The sequence below is a fragment of the Camarhynchus parvulus genome, chromosome 10 (genome assembly GCF_901933205.1).
Source record: "Camarhynchus parvulus chromosome 10, STF_HiC, whole genome shotgun sequence".
NCBI lineage: Eukaryota > Metazoa > Chordata > Aves > Passeriformes > Thraupidae > Camarhynchus > Camarhynchus parvulus.
In genome coordinates, this window is record NC_044580.1 from 11,728,803 (window position 1) to 11,751,800 (window position 22,998).

General features: G+C 40.3%; 2 protein-coding genes across 2 annotated transcripts in view; one reads left to right on the forward strand and one right to left on the reverse strand.

Moving 5' to 3' along the window:
• The first annotated feature begins 42 nt into the window (after positions 1-42).
• STARD5 (StAR related lipid transfer domain containing 5) lies at positions 43-5,213 on the forward strand. Its single transcript, XM_030955172.1, has 6 exons — positions 43-154; positions 257-306; positions 407-539; positions 1,987-2,104; positions 3,139-3,232; positions 3,742-5,213. The coding sequence occupies exons 1-6, from the start codon at positions 65-67 to the stop codon at positions 3,887-3,889; spliced, it is 633 nt and encodes a 210-aa protein (XP_030811032.1). The 5' UTR covers positions 43-64; the 3' UTR covers positions 3,890-5,213.
• A 1,626-nt stretch (positions 5,214-6,839) lies between these two features.
• IL16 (interleukin 16) overlaps positions 6,840-22,998 on the reverse strand; it is a 39,558-nt gene continuing 23,399 nt past the window's right edge. Inside the window, exons 7-23 of the mRNA XM_030955598.1 lie at positions 22,452-22,545; positions 21,868-22,010; positions 19,981-20,091; positions 19,492-19,606; positions 19,214-19,287; positions 18,907-19,120; positions 17,745-17,862; positions 16,447-16,579; positions 15,614-15,701; positions 14,432-14,907; positions 12,781-12,922; positions 10,461-11,535; positions 9,761-9,944; positions 9,466-9,567; positions 8,531-8,783; positions 7,526-7,651; positions 6,840-7,277 (exon numbers count right to left, since the gene is read on the reverse strand). Coding sequence (XP_030811458.1) covers positions 7,084-7,277; positions 7,526-7,651; positions 8,531-8,783; positions 9,466-9,567; positions 9,761-9,944; positions 10,461-11,535; positions 12,781-12,922; positions 14,432-14,907; positions 15,614-15,701; positions 16,447-16,579; positions 17,745-17,862; positions 18,907-19,120; positions 19,214-19,287; positions 19,492-19,606; positions 19,981-20,091; positions 21,868-22,010; positions 22,452-22,545 — 3,642 coding nt within the window. The 3' untranslated portion in view covers positions 6,840-7,083. The remainder of the gene's footprint in view (positions 7,278-7,525; positions 7,652-8,530; positions 8,784-9,465; positions 9,568-9,760; positions 9,945-10,460; positions 11,536-12,780; positions 12,923-14,431; positions 14,908-15,613; positions 15,702-16,446; positions 16,580-17,744; positions 17,863-18,906; positions 19,121-19,213; positions 19,288-19,491; positions 19,607-19,980; positions 20,092-21,867; positions 22,011-22,451; positions 22,546-22,998) is intronic.

Consider the following 22,998-nt stretch of genomic DNA (forward strand, 5'->3'; position numbering starts at 1 on the left):
TCGGCCCAGGGGCGGTGCGGCGCGGGCGCTCAAAGCGGCGCCGCAGCGGCCCCGCCCGCCCGCCATGGAGTGCGCGGGGCGCGCTGAGGCGGCGGCCGAGCAGCTGCAGCTCTACCGACGGGACCCCGACGGCTGGCGGGGCTGCCGCAGCACGGTGGGTCAGGGGCCGGCGGGGCTGCCGCAGCAGTCTGGGTGGGGGGTTGCGGCGGGGACGGGCGGGAGCCGGCCCGGGCACTGAACGCCTCCCGTCCCGCAGGGTGAGGTGGCGGTGTCCTGGAGACCCTCGGCGGAGTTCGCTGGCAATCTGTGAGTAATGTTCGTTGCCGGGGCGCGGAGTCCAGCCCGCGGTGCTGCCGGGGCTAGGAGGGTAGAGCAGCACGGTTCAGTTTCGTTTCGTCCCCCGCAGGTACAAGGGAGAGGGCATCCTGCCCGCCAGCCCGCAGAACGTCTGGGAGTGCATAAAGCCGGTGGCCGGCGGGCTCAGGACCAAGTGGGACCAAAATGTGAAGGACTTCGAGGTCATCGAAGCCATCAGTGATGTAAGTTCCTTAAAAACTGTTGTGGCTAGATTTGTACAGCGTTGGGCCTTATGAGACAGCCGATGTTATGTGCAGGGAGTCTTAAGCAAGTCTTAAGTTGTACTATGTTTCAGGCTGGATCAGCTGAACGATGCTGGATTAAGAAACCTTTTTTCCTTTGGTTTTGTTTCTTTTTTCTTTTTCCTTTTGCATACATTTTATACATTTTATTAACATATATATATATGTACAGACAATAGCTTATCTTTCTGGAAAGAAAGGAAAATCATTCTTGGCTAAAAATATGCAAGTGTATAACATATATATATGTCTATATATATAAATCTATATACGTACATCTATATACATACATATATATATACATGCGTATATATACATACGTATATATACATACATATATATGTATGTATAACGTTAAATATATAACATTAAAGATTCCTGCACTGCATTGTTGTTAGTGCTGCAAATCAAGTTAAGAATGATTGTTTTTAGCAAGCTCAGTGTGAGGGAAGAGAAGGTTTAGAGAGTACCCAGACTTAGCTAAACAGTGAAGCATTCACGTCATCAGCCATCAATTCATGCCCCATCTTTCACCATGGCAGCAGTGACGCTCTGCCCTGCACATCACACCCTGCCTTTAGCTGGCCTCAGCACCCAGTGCTTTGCATCTGTCATTAAAATGGAGATGCTGCAATTTGAGCAGACAGATGAGCAGGGCTGTGTATGAGCAGCAGCTTCTGCTGCTATGCTTGTACAGTCTAATTCCTTGTTTTTAAAGCATGTGGGAAGATTAAAAGGGCATTGGATTTAGATCCCCAATCTGAAGTAGTCATATGTGCTTGGAGGCAGCCAGGTGCAAGTACAATCAGTCCCAGAAATGTTTGCAGAAGTTCCAGTAAGTTTATTTTTCTTGGGGAAATCCTGTAGGCATTTAGCATTCATTATAGACAACTTCAGGAATGCTGCAGCCTGCCGCTTGAAATTCACAGACTTGCCAGGATCTACCAGTGTGGTAGAAACTTCTGTTTGGGAGCTAATCAGGGAAGCAGATGGTAGCATTAATGTTTGTGCAGTGTAACAAACTGGGTTATTGAGCTGTATCCTGTGTATACTACACAAAGAAGTTATCTTTGCCAGTGTCCTGGAGAGGACAAGGGTTTTTACGGTCCTGGGAACACAGATATGCCAGATTTGCATTTCAGCATCCCTTGTGGTATCTGTCCCCTCTGAACATGGAAGCAACACCTTGTCACTCTCGTTTTTTCCTGTCCTTGATATTGATCATTGTGGTGCCTTTTGACTGTGGTGTTTTACATTTTGTTGAACAAAGGATGTAGAATACCTTGATGGAGTTTAGGAAGTATAACTAAAGGATTGCCAGAAAGTACAGGGATTTTTCTGTACTTTTGAAAACATAACTGACATAACTCTGTTCTGTGATTTCCAGACTGTCTCTATATGCAGAACCACAACCCCTTCAGCTTGCATGAGGATTATTTCACCAAGGGAATTTGTGGATGTAGTAGTGATGAAGCAATATGAAGATGGGACGATGCTGTCTGCTGGTGAGGTGTCTGACTTGTGTTCTGAACAGGTTCATGTTAACCTTTGGAGTAACCAACCAGCTACCAGAAACAACTATAAAATAAAGCTGCCAGAAATAAATATAAAATTAAAATTAAGTAACAAGCTGTTCAGTAGTTGTTGACCTGATCTTGATCAGAAGAGAAAATAGTAATCTCTCTACATTGTTGTTCCCAGAGTATATAAATCATCTTAAGACTCAGATATTGATAAGACTGGCCTATGATTTGTTCCCTTGCTATGCTTTTGAGCTTGAATAAGTATTTAATTTACTGTTAAATTCTGGGGTATTTGAAGTGTGGGTTTTTTGTTGTTTTAAGAGTTTACAGAATTTTCTAAAAGGAGTCTCATTTAGGCTAAATCCCGTTTTAACATTTTCTGCACAGGTTTCAGTAAAGCCATTGAATAAAGGTACCACTCCTGTGTGTGAAAATAATTGGTTTTATAAAAAAAATGACGCTGATTTTTAAGGGGCTGCCACTGTATAGAAGGATGTTTATTTAGTTTTTTACTTTCATTCTGTTGTTTAACTGTTACAGGTCTGAGCTTTTCTTGCCCCACTATTCAGGTGTCCCATTTTCCTATCCTGTTCAGAAAAGCCTTGTCAGGAATTTATATGTTTGCTAGAGTGCACCTTTTCAGCAGCCAAGTGATGTATCTGTGTGATGTGGATTTGTTGGAAGCAGCCCAAATGACCTCTCAAGAAAAGCAGCGCCCTCACACAACATGGCCTTGATGAAACTGTGTCAAATGTCAGTGCTTCCTCCTTCAGAGCTCAGCAACAATTGCTTCTAAATTCAGCACTTCTTTGATTTCCCCATTCTAAGGCCAGAGTGGTTCCTTTTAATGGTCTCTTCTGACCACTTGTCAGCCCCACACTGAAGAGGTTGTACTGCAGTTCTTTTTAAATACATTTTGAATAGTGACTTTGCTTCCCATCTGGAGTTTTGCCTGCCAAGGACTCTTTCCTGTCTGCTGGAAGAATGACACTTTCCTTCAATGCTTTTTATTTCAGCCACCAATGTGGAACACCCGCTGTGTCCTCCTCAACCAAATTTTGTGAGAGGTTTTAATTATCCTTGTGGCTGTTTCTGCATACCTGTTCCAGGGTAAGAAACATCCTGCTTGAATGGTATAAATTCTAAAGCCCTCCTTATCCATTGTGTGGTGTGTTTATGTGTATGTGGCCACATGTGACCTGCAATTTCTTGGCAATGGTATGTTTCTGCCTTCCCAGTAATCATTATGACTAAGTGTTCTTCTTGTTCTCATTTTTGTGCAATGAATTAGTTTATCTTAATTTCCTAGAGGGAAGTCTTTACATTTACAGAAACTGTTATCATGGTGCAATTCTCCCTGACCTCTTGAAATTCACAAATTCAGCAAAACGTACAAGTATGGTCTTAATTTTTGGTAAATGAGTATCTGGTTGCAGTCATGTAGCTATTAGGGCCTGGATAAATTTAAATTTTGTAGCTACATTCACTGAAATTTGTCTGCTTTGTTTAAAAAAAGAAAAGCTTTTGGAAGTATCTATTCTAATACAAGTAAGATTCACTGAAAAGTTCTTAATACTCTTAAACCACTGTCTATAAAATGACTTTCATTGTCTTTGCAGGCAGCCAGACAGGACTGAGCTCCTCACTTTCTTTCAGACGGATCTTGGTGGCTATCTTCCCCAGACAGTGGTGGATTCCTTTTTTCCATCTAGCATATCTGGATTTTACAGCAACCTGACCAAAGCTGTTAAGGCATTAAAAGCATGACAAGATGAGTTGTTGTTTCATCACCAGCTGAGGGTAGGAAACAACCTGTCAGCTCATGGGTAAAAATACAAAGTTGGTCTCAGGGCTTTTCTATCTGCTAAGATAGAAGAAAAGATGTCATGAAACAATGAACTGAGTACAATACATTTTTAAATTCTGACTCATTGCAGAACAATGCATTTTTATGTAATATGAAAATCTTCACTTTAATGATTAGAAAAGTACCACATCTGAGGCTGGAAGAATCCTGGAGGCAGCAGTGGTGACTCTGCAGGAAGACAGACATACTGGATCTGTTCTTGCCCACTCTTTGTCGGTGTCTATGAGGTGAAGCATTGCTAAAATCCACTTAGCACCACAGCCAGGTGCACGTCAGCTCTGTTTGGTCTCTGAAACTCCCTGTAGATTCCTGTGGAAAAATGTTCCTCCCTCAAAAGAAGATGTATCCCTCCTGCTGCCAGCACTCCTAGAGCTGCTAAAATGCCTCAGTGGGTCCAGCCAGCACATTGTGAAAAGCCAGAGCAAATGGGATTATGTAGAGGATTTCACTTGTTTGTTCCAGCAGACAGCAATATTGATGGTAAATACGCCTTAAGTGCCTTTTTTTGGGTCAAGGTCCAGCAATGCTAATGCACAGGTGTGTGGGCTGGCAGATGGACACTCTCCCTTTCCCCTCTCTGGCACCAAAACCAGTGGTTTCACAGTGTCATAACACAAACAACTAAATAGAGGCAATAAAATAAGAGGATTAAGCACTTTAATTGCCATTTTTAAAAAGGCTTATGAAATGACCATTTTGAACTGTATTTGAATGGTTTTTGGTTTCCTGTGGGGAGAGGCTTTAACGGGTAAATAATCTTTTAATTAGCTTTGCCTTGACAGGCCATAAGGATGTTGCTTTTTTGTAAGACTGGTTTGTCTCCCAGCATTACATTGGGAAATCAGCACCTGAGTTTTCTGCCAAGGTGTGTCCATTTTAAGAGATATCTATGGTGCTGGTTGCTTCAGGAACATCAGACATTACTGTGGATTACATATAATTACAAAAGTAAAAATAATTGCTGAGTGAGGAAGTTAAATGCAGGTTATGATTTTACTGTGGTGACTCGATTATTTAACAAGGTTTATATGCTCTTCTTTCTGCCTCTCTATTTTTTTATCTTTGGTATAGGGCATGGACTTGCACAATAAATTTCCCACTGTAAACCTCACCCTACAGACTAGTTTTTCAAGGAAAGAGTTTTTAGTCCGGTCTCCTTTGTATACAAACATGTAAAAACCTGCGTGAGTGTGGTGAAATAAATATTTTTTGTGCTACATTTTACTGTTTTTCCTGTATCATCCTTTGAAATGGTTCCTCATACACTGTTCTGCCATCAGGGGAGCTGAACAGCTGCTTAGACCTCCATCATCTCTCTGAATTTAGGGCAAAGAGAGGGAAAAAGCCTTCCCTGATGATGTCCACTACCTAGGGAAGAGGTGTTTTGGTAAGAACACTTACCCTCAAAATTCTCTCCCCTTGGTTGGTCTTTATTTCCAATTGCTGCTTTCTATACTTAGGAAGAATAACAAGTTCACTGAGAAGAGGTGTGGGTCTTGATACTACAGAGGCTTATACATATTTTTGTAAGTGTACTGAAGTTTTTAGGCATGAATTATATCTTGGCAAGTCTTTCCAGGATTATGATGAATTTAATTAGCAGGAAGTTCAAGAAGCACAGCTGCGGTTGCCACTTGTTATTCTGCAAGTAATGCATATTATTTTTGCAATAGTTTGGCTTTTTATTAGCTATTTATAATTTCTTTTTTATTGCTTTGAGCAATAAAGGTGGTGAGACACTTCATGGAATAACGTAAGAACCACTTTTCTGTGTGGGGACAGATGGCTTGTCAGAAATGTTCTTTCAAGGATTAATTTACAGTTGTCTTGTGAGAAAAGGGCACAGCAAGTTCAATGCCTGGATTTAATTAATAACCTCCTGCCTATTCTTCCCTTTCTCTTAATTGCTGTTTTTGAGGCATTGTGTTAAGTGTATGGAAAACAACTCCCGAGCTTCTTAACTTCTTCCTGGTGAAATTAGGTAACCAAAGAAGAGTACAGAAAATTCTCATCTCCAGGAAGGTGAGCAGCCAAGGACAATAACCAGATCAGCCATCTGGCTCTCAGCTGGGGAGCCACCACTTCCATCCTGCCCTTGCATCTCTCCCTTTAATGAAGCAGGTCAGAGAAGACCAAGTGGGTGCATGAGACCACCTTGCCATAGGTACCTGTGCAGCTGGTAGAATTCCATACAGTGCAACTAGGAAGCAGTGTTTGAAGCATAGATTTGTCTCCCAAGTTATTTAGCCTTTCTAGATTAAACAATTCAGAAATATTTGGATTCAGAATTAGTCCCGCTAGTACTTTCCCTTGCAAAATTAAGACAGACATTTAAAGGAAAAAAGTGTTGTTACAAGGTAGTATTTGTTCTGAATGGCCTTGTTATTCTCCTGCTGTAGTCCTCTTGAGACCTCTGGCCAGAGGAAGGTTAGGAAAACTTCCACTGCATTACCCTCATCTTCCTGTCTCCCCCTTGGAATACCAAGTGAACTCCTTTCCACCCTATGTTTGCCTGCTGCAGTTGAGATGGCTCTGTCAGCTGCTAGTAGAAAGTCACTTTTACAGGTTTTGGCTGTCCTGAATGTTCTATGTTTTTTATAGGAAAGCTGGAATTTTCTACGGGATGTTTTGACACACAAAACTGCAACCTCTTTCTCTGCCCTACCCATTCTCTAAGTGTTTAGTTGTAGGCTCAAGACACATTTCTTGTTGCTGGAAAGGTAAGGTTGGGAACAGGACTTGGAAAGTAGCACTGAAAATTCAGCACAGGATTTGCTTCTGATACTTCTTAAGTTGATAGCTTAAAATAGGAGAGTATTATAGCAGTGATGGATTTTATTACAACCACTATATTATTAACAAAGTCATTATTTTATAATTATACACTTTGTAACATCTGTTTCTGAAGGTTGAAATAAGAATCATGCCCGTTTCCTGCACGTTTTAGTTAATCCCAGACAGCTTTCTCTGTAACTGGCAGTAAGCTCCAGTGTACTCCTCCTGGGTGCCTTCTGAGTATCTTGCTGAGGCAGCCAAGTGCGTGCAAGTAATAAAATCCTTTGTTTGAATATTGGCAGTAGTCTAATCCTTCCTCTTACAAAGTTTTGGATGACTTGCTGGTAACAGAGCTGTGATTCTTCCTCTTGATGATGGCTGTGATGGGCCCATCAGGTAATGCCTTGATTACATTCCACGCCTCAAAACGAGTGAGTCCTTGCATGGCAGTTGTGTGCACTTGTAGGAGCTCATCACCAGGCTGAACAGGGCTGCTCTGTTCTAGTGCAGTCCCTGGGGACAAAAAATGAATTTCCTTTAATTCTTTCTGTGGAGGAAACTTTAATGGATCTTTCACTTACTGGTGAATGGATCACCGACATGTTTGCTAAAAACCACCTGGTCCCAACAGGCAACAAATTATTGGCACTGAACAATATAATGCTGCATTTGAAAAAATAACATTTCCACAGTTATAAATCAGCAGTCAGTTATGAACCCCACAAGGCTGCCTGAGTTGGAAACATGTTAAGTGTGTTTACCTTTAAATATCCTGTTGATGATGATGGGTTTATCTCCCTGAATAGAGCCTTTCCCTCCTTCCAGACTGAATCCTAAACCAGCAGATGTTTTTTCTAGAGTTACAGTGCAGATTGTATCCCCAGTGGCTGGAAACAAATGGAAAGTTACCACATGGACAGCACACAGTCTAAAAAGCTCAAACATCTGTTACAAAAAATTAACTTTTGGATTGTTTGCAAAGGTCCTATAAACTGCCAAATGAAAGAGAAAACTAAAGCTTTTAATTTCTCATTATGTCATTTTAAGGCCCTCTGGGAAGCTGGGGAAAGGAAGTTATGTTTGAATTAATGGGAGAATGGAAATGCGAGATATTTACTAGAATCATAGAAATCTGTTAAATGAACAAAATCTAAGGGAAGTATTTGACTTCATATTAGTTAGGAAGTTGTTATTGACTACTAGGCTGCTAATTTGCAGTATGGAAATAAAGCTACAGATCTCCAGTTCATGCTTTAGAAATAAAACCAAAACCAAATCAAAACACAAAACTATTCTGAAAGTGAAATATTCTGCAAAACTCTGACCTTGCTGTGTTTCAGATACAGCCACCTGCTGTATCAAACAATAGCATATTGTTTGTTCAAACTGAAATTCCCTTTCATGGAGAGTAAGTCTTGTAACAATATTAGAATAAAGAATCACTGTTCACTGAGTTGTCATTATACCTTCAATTAGATGGTGTGCTACAATAGCCAGCTTTGTACATCTACAGAAATCCACAAAGAATCATGCTTGGGTTTTTTTAGGAGTTCTTTTATTTTAGAAATCCATTATTTTTTTCCCTTTTCAGTAAAGTTATTTCAAATATTTCAATGTCTATTTCAGCAATGTTTTATTAACTGTGCTGTCTTTAATCAGGGCTCACAGATTTATGCAGCTACTGCTGGTTTTATGAACACCTGGATTTCAGGTGATGAGTAAACACTTATCAAATGGGGGCTGCAAGATAATGCCACTAAACTTACCAGACTCTTGTGAGGCATCACTTGCTACTGATGATGTACTAGAGCTGATTGAAACATTGAGATTTTTTTCTCCATCTTTGGATTTTCTGGTGACAACAACAGCTTGTCTGGCTTGCCGGGCCTGTCGCATGATTGCTGAGGCATCGCTGTGAGTTGCACCTTTCAGACACTTCCCATTAATGGAGAGCACTTCATCTCCTTTCTGAATAGTTCCTTCCTGACAGGCCAGGCCATTGGGAAATACTTTGTGAACCTATTGAAGAAGCCAGTCACCACACACACACAGAGTAGGGAAGAGGAAAAAAGGACATCACTAAATCCCTTAGTTAACACTTTACACCGTGTGCATTTTTTATTCTTTGCCAGGAATAAGTTGCTTCTATCACATTTCAGGATGGAGAATGAATGAGTTTGCATGGAGTTTTCCTGTGCACATCCCTCCTCAAGCAGCCAGGAGAGCAGTTTGGCCCTGGTACCAATGGCTAAAGCCATGCTACCCATGCTATGTACCTTGCATATTTTACTTCCTGATCCTCTTGCTGCTGGTGAGAGGAAGGAGGTGTGACACTTATCTCTAGCTTCCAGACCCCTGATGTGTTTTACCCACCCCATTCCTCCAGACCATCCTGCATGGTCTTCTATAAGCACGTGAGTAAGGTGTTGGTTATTTCCTGCTGAGGGCTGTGTGTTCTGCCTCAGCTTTCAGAGCTGCTGGGGAGGAGGTGCCCGAGGAAACAGGACACAGCTACCAGACATCTGGAGAGGCAGCTCTGCGCAGAAGGAAATTATTTTCATCCACTATAGTCCTTCCAACCCTATCAATACAGCTGCCTGCTTTGATTATCTAAAAGCCAAAAGCTGTAGCAGAAAACCAGTAAGGTATGTATTTTTAGATAGAGGGTTGATTTGAGAGTAATTTTTAAGATGCTACTTACTGTTACCACTTTGTTTTCTAGATCAATGCCCCCTGCCAGGCTGAATCCAAGCCCAGTATCTTCTTCTTTATGCAAAACTGTAACATGAATATCATCAAGTTCCTAGGCAGAGAAAGGAATAAAGTCAAGAACTTCCCAGAAGATATGTCACAATGATTGGAAAGTCTGTTGTGCATTTTTTAATGAGACTTAGTGACATAAGCATAATGTTAAGTTGCAAAGTTAACCACACATATTCACTCTACAACTTTCTGAAAATCATGCTTGAAAAAAGAAAAAAAAAAAGCAGGTTTACCTTTAAGGTTTCTTCGTCTAGGGCTTTGACTTCCTCTATAAGCTTTGCCAGCTCCTCGGGGGAAAGCAGAGAGATGACTGACTGCCCCAACACACCGGATGCTTGAGGTGAGCCCTGTTCCTGTTTGTCTTCCTCCTTCTCTTTGTCTGCCAGGCTTGCTGTGTATTCTCTCAGCTCTGAGAGGCTGTCCCATTGTGACAAGAACAAAAAAGAAACATTGAGCTATGAAAGAACATAGAACCCACTAAAGCAAAAGGCAGTTTGTTTTGGAGCAGTCATTTTTTCATCTTATTAGCATGTAATTTGGGTGGTAACTCCTACAACTATTATAAAGGCAGGCAAATGGAAATTAATCGTGTTCACTTAAAGTACAATCCATTGCATAAAAGAAAGAAAAATTTCATGGCCTCAGGCAAATGTACTTAAATCTGCCTTATCATGGAGATACTAGAAATAATTCTTCTTAAATAGGAGGATGTTTGAAATGTCCATGTACAGATATAATACAAATTAAAAACAAGATTAACAGTCATGAGTCATTTAACCTTTGTGCTCTAAAAAGTTCTTAACTTAGTCTGTGCTTTACTTTTGTGTGTTGCTATCTTGGAACATTAATCTGTCAATGAATCAGTGCAGCTGATCAGTGCAGCTGCTCACCAGTGCTAATGTGTAAATCTGAGTTTTAAATATGGTATCTTACTTAAGGGAAAAGCCAGTGTCCAGGTGATGGTTCTCACTCGCAGGTGAGGTGGAAGGCCCATCCTCCTCCATGGAGGACTGAGACACTGTGTCCAGAGTTTCCCATGCACTGTTTCCAGAAGAGGCTGGGGACTGAGGAAGGCAAAGCAATGATTTCATTAAAGCAGATGACACCTGGCTGCTGATGGAATAGATTTTGCTACACTTCTCATCAAATGGCTTCATTATCTCACAAGCCTGGGCAGCAGTGAGAGGGAAGCTTCGTGACCTCAGGCTGTGTGCTTTCGCTACTGACACAAGATGGGAATTAACAGCTCCTGGAGTGAGGAGACTTGATGAACTTTCAGTGCTGCTTTTCTCTGAGATGGGTTTCTCTGGTCTGGCAATTTTCTCCCTGCGAGAGGAAGATCTATCCAGGCTCTTTGTATCCACAGGTGGCTGTTGGTGGCTGTTTTCATGGTGTGGGAGGAGAGGTTGGTTTGAACAGGCTGGAGCTGCCTCTGCCCCTGCTGCAGGGTGAGAAGGTTCTTTCTGCGCCGATGGTTTTAGGCTCAACCTTCGGGGGGTTTTTTCAGGTGATTGTGGAGCACTCAAAGATTCAAACGAGCTTATTCTTTGTTTTATTGATGACCCTCCAGGAGACACACGTGAGAAGCTGGATTGCAGTTTTTTGCTGGAAACACTGTCATGGTTGGGAGGACTTTGATCTGCCTGTGGTTTTAGATCTGAATTTGCTTTCCTCAATCCTTTCAGACTTTGGCGGAACCAGGTGGGCTTTGGTGCAACAGGAGGACCCTTTTTCACACTGTCATTTTCATCTGATTTTAGCACTTTGGAACACTCTGATTCTGATGTCTTCAGAACTGTCTCTGAGCTGCTTCGATTTTGGTTCTCTTTTTTTTTGTCTATGCCAGGTTGCAAATCCAAGTGGACATTGTTTTCACTCATGGTAGGATTAAATAAGCTTTTTATGCAGTCAGAAATTTTAACCCAGGGGTCTTCTGTTGTATCAAGACTATAATCTACCCGTGCTTGTCTTTTAAGTACGGGCCTTTGTATTGATGAAAGTGGATTCCCTGTAATAAAAAGACATGGATTATAAACAACCATCCATCTACTTCTTGCTGCATCATTATTAATTCATTAACCTTCAATTTCATTCAAGGCTCTGATAAATTTTTTGAAGTTTTTTGAAACTTCAAAAAAAGTTTCAGCTTTTAAAAATTCATAATTCTTGATCCATAAGTTCTGAATCCAGACACTGAAATTAACTGAAAAACAAGGCTCTTGCACGCTTAAATACGAGATTGTTTTTTCAGGGGGTTTACAAATACTGAAATTTTGGGGTGCTGAAATCTTGATACAGGATGTAAAGCTAAAATAGAAAGTAAAAATTGCAATGTTTTTTGCAGCCTGGAGAAAAAGCTGGTGTTACAGTAAATTCTTTTAAAAAACATTTATTTTCTACATTTATAAGTATATCCTACTCTAAAAAGACTATCATAGGAAGATCTTCTATATTTATGCTTCCTCAAATTTCCTCAGGCATTTCCAGTTGATTTTTCTGATAAGTAAAAACTTGATTCTACTATGGGAATATTTTTTACTTCAGAAAGCAATTAAGCATTTTAATGTTAGACATGGTGGAGCTGAATGGCAGCAAAGTTCTGTTTGTGCAGCTGCACAGGTACTGTTTGCTGCTTCAGTGTGAACTTTTTTTAAGGTAACATTTTTACTTTTTTTAATTATCTGAGCCATAACTTACAGAATTACATAAGCCTGTATGTTGTAAGAGACCTCCTGAGACTGTCTTGTTCCCTTAACATTAAGTTTCCTTAATTCTAACTAGCACAGCAGAAAAGTAACTTATCAGTGGTTTGTACCATTGCAACACTAGGGTCTTGAAATTGTGCATAAAAATATCCTTTAGAAATCCTAAAACCAAGCTTTAATATGAGATGTTCAGAATAACTAAGCAGTTTCATCTGAAGCAATACAGAAATACTGTACCTCTCCATTAACAATTTTTACAATAAATCATCTCTTATGCTGCTTTTGATCTAAGTTTCTCATTTTACAAAGACGAATAATTTTTAAAAATTATGATAAATCATCTCTTATGCTGTTTTTGATCTACTTTCCCTTTCTTTACAGAGATTAATGAATAATTTGAAATTTCATCTGTCCATACCAAAATTTAGAGATATGATTTGAAGACTATATTTAAAGAGAACGTAAAGTCAGCTCAATACCCATTTTGGAATCCAAACTAAATACTATATATTTAGCTGGGGGAAAGAAGTTAATTGAATTAAACATACCTAATTTTTCTTTTCTTTCTTGATCTCTGCCCACGGGAGCAGCAGCTGTGTGCTCCTTATCACATGCAGTAGGAGAAGTGGTAAAGACACTGTGGGTTACATTGGTTTGATGTCCCTCTAGCATTGCTTCTCCAACTTCCTGCTGAACAAACAGGAAAGAGAAGTGTGTCAGAATGCAGTTATGCAAACCACACTATATATGAATCTGAAAAAATATATGAATCTGCAAAAAAACTAGAAACCCCATTTAAAATTGTGGTATGCAGGCCTCAGATGTACTAATACAAAATTTGTGGGGAATAAGTGTTTAAAAAATTCTAAAGCACTAAAAAAACTTTCTCTTAATGATCTGAAATACATTCTGACAAGAAACTTTCTCTCCTGGGTATATACAGATCTACAGACTGTCTAAATAGAGGAAGTTGTCTTCCTAAACAGACCTTGATTTTTCATGGATTTTATTGATCTTAAGATTTAGGTTTTTCTCACTTAGAATGACTAAGTACAAAGAAGTTGCAGGAAGTGGCAAGTTCAACAAGTGCTTATTGCCCTTAATTTTACTTCTGAAAGTTGATTTTCTAGCAGTGGTTTCTACTTGGGGGATGGTAAAAATTACCTTACCTAAGATGCTTAACTGAAATTTTCTTGGATATTAACATTATATGTGGACTTTAGTTTGCTCTATATAATTTTGTATTGATCTTTGCAGTTTGGGAACTGGTTAGGGGGGGAAGTTTGTGGGTTTTTGTGTTTCGTTTGGTTATTTGTTGTTTTGGTTTGGTTTTTTCTGTGTTTTGTTTTTTGTATTTTTCCTTTGCATTGCATTGAGAGCAGTTCATTTCTACCACCATATTACTAAACCTGAGAAAAAGAAGTTTCGATTTTAAACAAACCACAATTTTGTTTTAACATGCAGATCTTGTAATCCTTCATGCTCATGCAAAAGTGAAACACCCTCTGTTGCCCTAGATAAGAGAGGGAACTGAAATTTAGTAATGTATAAATGTACACTGTTCTCAAATACTTTAGCTCATCAACAAAGATGTATGTGCACCACAATTTAAATGGTTTAATTTAATACCTCCTGGATTCAAGAAATGTATCTGAGCCCAAGATTCCCTACTGCACATAATGTTAGTGCTTTCTTCCAATAAAAATCCACTACTGAAACTAATTATTATTTCACGACTACTTCATAAATGATATGACTCTGTGACACAGGTAGTTGGGGTGAGCCACACCAAGCTGGCATCAGAGGCTGTGTAAACCCCTCCAGGCCCAGCCTAGGGCATAACCCTGGAAGCAGAGCATGCTTGATTACCACCAGTGGCACATGCTTGTGAGGAGAGGCAGGGACTCAGATTCATTCTTGCAGGCGCTCTCACTGGGATTTTAACTCAGATACCTTAGTATGGAAGATTTTCTTCAGACGATTATCTGCCTTCTGACCTTACTTTGAACATAACATTTTGTGCTATACTGGCTTCACTAAGATACAGAGCGTCATCTTCCCCCAATTCTCACATGTATATATATTTTCTCTTTCTTTCCTACTCTTCTTCCTGCTGCCATGCAAAGCTACTTTGACTTCCTCCTTCCCCTGCCTCACAAATATGCAGACACAAGAAAAATGTTGTAAATTTTACTTTACCTGCACACTTGCAGAAGGTGATGCAGCCACTTCTGATACAAGCTTTTCTTTTCTGTCTGCATTACCCTGGTCATCACATGTGCAGTCCTGCTTGAAGTATTTCCTTGGTGGAGGTTTGGGCTTTGATGATTTAGGTTTTCTAACGAGGATCTCTGACGACTTCTTAGTGTTTTGCAAGGCTCGACCACCTTCACTACAGGTTGGAGGGGAATTTCTCTCCGAATTATTGGCAGAGAATGAGTAGAGCAGCCCAGGCTGCTGGGTGATTGGTACATCTACGCTGTGTACTCTTGCTTTCAAGTCTGTGAGCTGGTGCACAGCAGCAGGGGCACACGAGGCCCGAGGGTTGTAGCTGCTGTCGCTGCTGGAGCGGGTCATGAGCCGCTGAGCCCTGCGGCTGCAGCAGCCCACGCTCCTGTCCGTGTGCTTCTCACAGGGCTGCCTCCCGTGCCAGCTCAGCTCCAGCCTCTTAACACCTGCACCAGGAACATGGTCAAAATGTCTGCTCAGTACACGCAGAGTGCTCGCTTCTAAGATTCAGCTGATGAAATCTGCCCCTAAGTATCATCCTCGGTGGATGCAAAGGTGTGATTTATGCAATGAAGGCTTGTAGGGTCAAGAGTCAACAACTAAGCTCCTGAACAACCAAATAATATTCTCCTTATATATAGATATGTCAGCACTATCTTTTTACTGATGATAACTCTTACCTGTTGGTTCTTTAGAAGACACTCAAAGCAGTATCATTACTGGAAGAGGTTATCATACCTGAGCTGGGCAAATAGTTCAAGCCATGACTGCATTTCCTCACAAAAAAACGAATTAACAAGGTTTACCCCTAGGACATCACCCTCATAGTTCCTTGTCATAGTCCTGTCACCTACAGACAGTCGTTTGAAAAGCTCTAAGCAGAGCTTGTGAATTGGAGAGGATGAGCAGCTGTGAGAAGAAGTTTGCACAAGAATTTTTTATTGGTAATCAGACAGACTTGGTCTGTTCTCATCACTCTGGTAACATATCACTGGAGACATGTTAGGAGGGCTGTCCTGCGAGGTTTCTTCCTCTTTCTTTTTGCTCTGGGTTACTTGACTGTTTTCAAGGATTCTAATACAGTGTGTACTTATCCTTGACATCTTTTAAGTCAAAATTACCATGTCTCAGTGAATGCATTTATTCCCTTACCTTCAGTACTCCATTGGTGTCTCTCCTTTCCAAATCTGTTGCTTTCCACAGCTTGTGCAACAGCTTCTTTTAGCTGTTGCTCAGACACCTAGGAGATATGATGCCATTTTAGTCTCATGAGGTGAGTTAATTGCACACCATTATATTTGTATATATCCCAGTATATATGAAGTATATCTATGGATATGCTCTTTTTAGTGGCTGTTTAGGTAAAATGGGACCTTTCAAAGATAAATGTTCTTTTGCAGATTTCACTAGAAGTGGAGTCCTGGATTTACCAGTATAAGGTAACTCAATACAGCATAGTTTATGTAACAATTTAAACTTAATAATAATTTATACAGTTTTTGGTATTAGGAAGCATTTTGTAGGAAAACCTTGCAAGAATAAAACATTGTACTTCAATATTAATTTAGTTATAAATCCTGGCAGGGCAAGGCCTAAATTTTAATTACTGAAAGATAGTGTATAAACATTTATTTCTTTTTGGGCAGGTAAGTTCCCTTTTTCAAATTATTTACTTATTACTGTCAATTCTTTCTTACATAAGAATTGTGTTTTGGGTTATTCCTTAAATGTTATTTCTGTAGCTTCCTTATTCACTGCAGAGAACCTCATGTAAGACTGTCACCAGTGATCTTCAAATCTTAAATGATTCTACTTAAGAGAATGCATATCTCAGATTTTTTTTTTTTGTGTGTGCAGTGATGATCATAAAGAGATCAGCATCTTTGTAGTCAAGATTTTTCCACCTGTATCAGATCAGCACTTGCTCCCTCTTAGTTCTCAATATGTGCTATATTGAAATTCAGAAAGAATACAGATTGTGCTACCTGTGGTTCAGGGTGTCTGCTAACAATGATTTGTACTGCACCAGGATCACAATGGCTCAGCACAGCATAAACTTCATTAAGGGTTGTATTTTGTACTGAAGTTTCATTAATTTCAAGAATTTCATCTCCACACCTAAAGAGATATTTAAAAAAAAAGAGAGAATGTAAACAAAAGAGATTTTCTCCTGACCTCATCTCACCCATGTGAAAACATACAAAAAGCAAATTCATAAGGTTGGCCTAATTAATTTTCTTACAGATTAAATCTGTCTTTCTGTCCTGTTACAGAAAATGGAATAGGAATGAGTTGGATGTCAGGGGGTTTTGATCTGCCATGTTGCATGCAACCTCTGAGCTTTCTGCATGTTCAGCTGTTCACACTTGGTGTTCTTTCTGCTGTCTGCAGCTCAGCTGCTGCTTCCACCTACACCTTCCTTCCTTCCTTTCCAGTTAGCACTTCACTTTTCATGTCTTTATATTATGTTAGTGCTTTTAAGTTCAGAAAGGATGTTATGTTTCTGCTACATATGTGAATAACCTGTTAAAAGAAAAATTCCAATGACAAACTATCAAAATCTGCTAAACTGGATCTTTATAGATGATATCCAAATTTGGCTCATATGGAAACTGAGATTGCCTTGCTCTGCTCTAGTTCTCACACACATTAAGAGCCTGACTGAAGGCACTGATTTGCATCATACAAATATTCAAATCATTTAAGACTACAGTTCTTTCATCTAAAGTATTAGAGAGGAGGATTACAGAACATCTAAACTTAAATCAAAAATACTTCACTGAAACTGCTGTGGTCAGTTCAATTCTCAATATGTTCAACGCTACTAGTTGGTCAAAAATCTCTGAAAGTGAATTTCTACACTCTCACGAAAGCTCATTTCAACAAATCTGTTTTTCTATTGGGCAAGAAGTGATGGAATTTGAGGAGCTTGTATCAGGAAAAAAATGTAGTGCTCAAACAAGCCAAGTTATGCCATATGTTTAGGTTTTCCAAATACTTTCTCATTTGGAGATCTCCTCCAGTAGCAATGCTACAAGCCTGTCTAATACCTTCAAAGTTAGCCCAGCTTGGGCAAGAGGCAGAGACTTCACTGTGTTGCTGTATTTCTGGAAATCCCACATATCCTGAAGACATGCCCCCACCCTAAGAATAGCACATGTGCTTTAAACCCCAAATTCCCAGAAGTCAATGTTTCTTCCTGCCCAAATAGGTCAAAAACAAACCCATAAAACAGATCAATGAGAAGTCTGTAGCATAAGATAGCCAGCCTTTCTCATCCTACCTGAGTCTCCCATCCATATGTGCCACTGAGCCTGGCGAGAGGGTGTGAATAAAGATCCCTGAAATACACTGGAAGTAAGGGATGCTACATAGCCCAATTCCAAGGCCAACACCTGGCTCTGAAAGAATCAATAATAATTAAAAAAAACTCTGTAATAAACAGTCAAACCAAACTATTGAAGAACCTTCTTAAAAATTAATTAAATTTAATTTTTTTCTGCATGAACCAGAAGCAAAGTCTTGTGTTCATGAATGTTGCACATTCAGTATTTGTTGCTGCTTCCACTGCATTTTTCTATACCTTTCTATTGTTTTATTGTGGGGTTGTTATGGGGGCTTTTGTCCTTCTCATGATTAAAGTGTTACAGACACAAGGGAATGCAGGTTTATTTTGCAAAATACCTGTCATTACAGAAGAATTCAAATGACTTTACAAGGAGACAGAATAGAAAAAAAAATTAAGGAGCTAAAATTAAGAGGGAAACAAAGCTAAAATTAAGGCTATATGGCTACTATTAGTTATATTATTTCAGTCTTCTTTCTGTTTTATATAATACAGCTGAAGACTTCTGTGAGTTTACCCTCTTTGCTCTGGACAGTCACTGATGTCAGATCCCATCCTGGTTTAGTAGGTCTCTGGTACCTCATAGAGGCTTTGCTTTGTTTGTTGCTCTGATGTTCCCGTATTTAAAAGTTTATTTCATTGTGCCACTGGTTGTTTATAAATAGAAGATGATGACAGTTGGAGAGGAGGTGAAAGAACTACAAGAAGATGTAGATATTTATTTTATTTGGTTTTAAGCCTTTTCAAGAGTGAAATTAACTGCTTGCATAATTATGGGTAAGAGCTACACAGTCTGCTTAATAAGAGGCATTTGTTGGCAAGAGCTTTACTCTTTCAAGTGAAGGATATGAACGTGACTTTAATGCTTGAGAGCAAAAAATACTCAGTGATTGGCTCTTGAGGACAGATGGTGTTCAAAATCCTACCGTTGATAGATACTTGTTAGCACTGACAGGCACCAAGATCTAATTTAGTGTATTAAAAAAACTTAGTTCAGGAAAACAATCAGGTTTGTGGGGAAAGACATTCAAGGAGAAAATGAATAGTGGTTTGTCAGTCAGTGCTTTTTTGGCAGTGCTCAGTTAACGTCAACACTCACCTTTGTTCAGGGTAACTTCCATTATGACCCTGTCATTGGGCTTTGTAGGATTTAAGGAGAATGCTCCATTTTCTGAGCTGAAAGAGCTGTTTTCCTTGGTTATACATGTACTGGAGCTCAGTGACTGACACAAGAGGGGTGACTGACAGCTGGAAGCAGAATGAGGTGTGCTGAAGCTTGTCCTGACTGTAAGTGTCAGAAGACCCTTTTTGGCCTGCTGGAAAGAACAGACAGTGAGTGAACGGGTTGAGCTCACATGCACATTGTGTCTAAAACCAGAGATTGTTCTGGAGGGAGAATACATAACCTTAAATTTCTGTAAAGCATCATAATGTGTTAATCCATGCATGGATTCTCCATTCAGTTCCAGGATTTCATCACCTGTTTTGAAAGAGAAAAAAATATATTACTATTACTGTATTGTGCAATAAGTTATATGACAACATACATGCACTCCAAAGGACTCTTGCAAATGCAAAATTAGATGCAGGTGTAAAAGTCACTTATGGCTCACTTCAGCTTCAATCTGTCTTTCAGTGTCATTTTTTGGGAAGTGGGAAAAGGGAGAGAAGAGGTATTTCCCACCTTCTTGTAGCCTTCCATCAGCAGCAGCAGCTCCACCAGGAAAGATGGTTTTGACATAGATACCTATTGGTCCATAAATGCTGTCTTTACCGCCAACGATACTGAAGCCCAAACCCTAATTTATGGAAGAAAAAGTGTGTGAGAACCCATGTTCAGTTCTCATAACAGTTCATTTGCAATTTCTTCTGCATTACCTGCATGGGCAGTATTGTCAGTGGAGTAGTATAACACATGAAAAAATAGTCACATTCCTGTAGTAAAAGTAAATGGGAATTTTGGAATCCTCTCAAGTTTTGCTTTTTGTTTGTTCCGATCAATTAATTCACATTGTATGAACATAGGAAGGTGTCTAAATTATTTTTTAAAATCTTTTCTTGGATATGAATTGGCAGCCCAAAAGTAGCAACCTGCAGTCACTTCTCTGCACATTGCAGATCACATTTGTGACATGAAGTAAAACTCACAGTAAATCAACAGAGCCAGTCTTACCTTCCCTTGTCCTTTCATCAATACAATGTTTGAAATCACTGAAGCCTGTGAGCCACAGGATGTGTGCACAAGTTGTGCTGTACTGAGGGATCTAGATGGCCTCGAAATTGCCTGTGATAATTAAAAAAACCCCAACAAAACCCACCATTTACTTTTGTGCATAAACAGAAATTCTTGAACATACATTGCAGCAACTTGTTTATTAGAAATTTTCTTCCTTATAACTGATCATACTAAAAATTATTTTTAGAAAATCCTTGTAATTTTCATAATCTATTTGTTATTCAGAAAATCTCTGCTGACTGAATTTTTCCTGTAGGGACTAAATTGAAGAAAAATTAGGGTGTTGGTCCTTGAAGTGGTGAAATGGTGTAGAAAGATATATTTGTGCTCTGGCTTTTCCCCATGCCAAAACCCCATTTGTGGTCATTAGGGGACATAAACAAGTATTATCATTTTTGCCTTCAAGAACTGAACTAGAATCAAGACATTCAAAATCTTTCCTTCATCTTGTGACTAAAAACTTTATCTTGCCACATACCAAACCTGTTTTCAGCATTTTCCCCAAAATATGAATTTGTGCTGCATTTCCTAAATTCAGTCTCTGAGATTTGCCCCACTTTAATAAACTTTTAATGAAATATTTAGTGAAATGTTCAATGAAAACCTCCTATTTCAACACAAATTGGGTATTACAAGATAATTTAAGCACTGACAGAAGTCATTACCCAAAGCTAGCTATGCATGAAGTTCAGCAGGATCAGAGTTAAATGCACTCATTACACATCTGAGAGAGTTCAATGCTTTTTTTTTTTTTTTTAATGCAGCAAAGTGAAACTAGCAGGTGTTGAAGAGTGAAATAATCAGCCAAAATTATGGCTTCTGCATATGCAAGAGTGTCAATTTTGACATGAAAACCAGCTTATCTATTCAACATGGGATTTGGAATGGGATTAAGAGGTGAACAGGTATGCAACACCAAAAACACACTCTCCAAAATGCATTCTCTCTGTCTGACCAGGATGACTGTTCGTTCTGGTATAAGTCTTCTGAATCTGAAACAGGAAAATTTCAAATTTCCTTTGCTTCTGTGTGAGAATACGCTTTTGTTTGTGCTGGGTAGCAATACCCAAAGCAAGGATGCTGCCAAAGAGCCTTTTCAAATGGGCAGCACATGCCACGAAGGAGCTTTGAGGAGAAGGAAACTCAGTGAATCCTTGATGACCTGTCTGTGCACTCGGGTGTGGTTTGATTGGGTTTGTGCTCTGGTTTGCAGCCTCCCTGTTCCTGTTAAACCCTTTGGTCCCTCACGGTTGGTGATGGGCCAGAAGAAGGCAGGGAGGGAGGTGGGAGCTGAGTATGAGGAGCTTTGCCTCCATCTGCTTCTCCAAGTCTGAGCCTGGGGACCATAAACACCCAAAGCATTTCCCAACATTTCATGGATCAGTTGGCATCTATCTGGAGAGCGCCTGAGCCAGCCTCCAGCCTCCTTTAACAGGTGTTTAAATCTGTCTCCTTCTGTGGGAGCCATGGTCAGTCCGTACCTGCTTGTGGCCATGGCTGGGCCAGCACAGGTGCCAGGGGAGACTGGTGGCACTGGGGCACAAAATGGGGTGGTGTAAACCACCCTTGGGAATTTAGCCACACTAAAAACCTGCTGGGCCATGGGAAGGAGAACATGGAGACATGGGGGTTTGCTGGCACAGAGCCTTTCCTGCTCTCCCACCCCTCAGAGAGGAGATGTTGGGGGCAGAAAGGAGGCAGAGTGACCATCGCCCTGGCAGGGCCTGCAGGGCATAGGGGATCCGGCAGGATGTGCCATGGTCGTGCAGAGAGCCCTGTTGGGGACAGCACCGTGTGTTCCTCGGGTGTCTCTGTGGCACTCACCGGGGCTCTCCCTGCAGGGCAGTCCAGCTGCTGTGACAGCGATTTTCGGCCGGCGTGGAGGCCGTGGGGCGGGCGCTCCCTGAGGGGCCCGGCTCTGCGCGGCGCCGGGCCCTCCACAGCCCCGGCCCAGAGCGGGCTGGCACCTGCCGGTGGACAGAGAGCCCAGTTACTGCACAAGGCTTGGACAAACAGCATAGGCCTTTTAGGTAAATGTTACTCAGAAACGGTTTTCCCTTTGTAAATCTCATTGTGAATGGATTGATGTTTTCAGTCGTCACTTATTTAATGTTAAACATAGTAAAAAGCATGCATCCCCTACCAAAAAAGTATTGGCCTATCTAGAATACACCATAAAAAAAGCCTCAAACTATAAAATACAAACCTTATGCACCAAACCAGGATGCAGGATGTTGTGAATACAGCAGCTGATGATTTTATGCATTAGCAATTCTTAGCTAAGGATCCCAGAATAAATTTGGACAATGTTCAACATTTCTTTTAGCACCGTAGTACCATCACACACAATGGGGTGATCTTCACCCCCTGAGTATTGCAAGAAAACAGATTATTGCTCTGTAACTTACTGGTGGAGTTACTGCGAGTCCGCTGGCATGCAGCCTTACCGTGCAGAAAACCATTCTGTATTTCCAAAGGCCTGTCCTTACGTGTTGGTGTTTCCTAAAACAAAACAAACAAAAACCCAACAAGCAAAACCCATGGCTATGCGAGAAACTTCTGAAGTGATCTATTCTTAAAAAACAAATTTCTTCTAATTTGGCTTGCACAGATTTCAGCCTGAATCAAAAAAACCATGGAGCAAAATTCATTATTTAAAATAAATAGGAGGATAAAGGAGAATGAAGCCCAAATTTTGCTATAAAAATGATTGTAACAAAGTAATAAGATAGAAATAGATTCAGGTCCTTAGACAAAATGAACAGAAAATTAATTGGACACCCTCAGTTGGTCCAGACAGATTGATGGATGGGTAAGATATAGCCATACTTACCTAATTTCTGGAGGTAGCTGATGCTTTTCAGGTACTCAAGCACCTTAGGGAGGTGTTACATTCAAGAGGAAAATTCTTAATCCCATTTTATGCAACAGTGGATAGGTGTCTAACTTCTGATT

Excerpts from the sequence above, each read along its gene's own strand:
- STARD5 (XM_030955172.1), top strand. The coding sequence starts at position 65 with ATGGAGTGCGCGGGGCGCGCTGAGGCGGCGGCCGAGCAGCTGCAGCTC. Across the intron at positions 155-256 it reads GGCGGGGCTGCCGCAGCACG|GGTGAGGTGGCGGTGTCCTG; the intron begins GTGGGTCAGGGG and ends CCCGTCCCGCAG. Across the intron at positions 540-1,986 it reads TCATCGAAGCCATCAGTGAT|ACTGTCTCTATATGCAGAAC; the intron begins GTAAGTTCCTTA and ends TGTGATTTCCAG.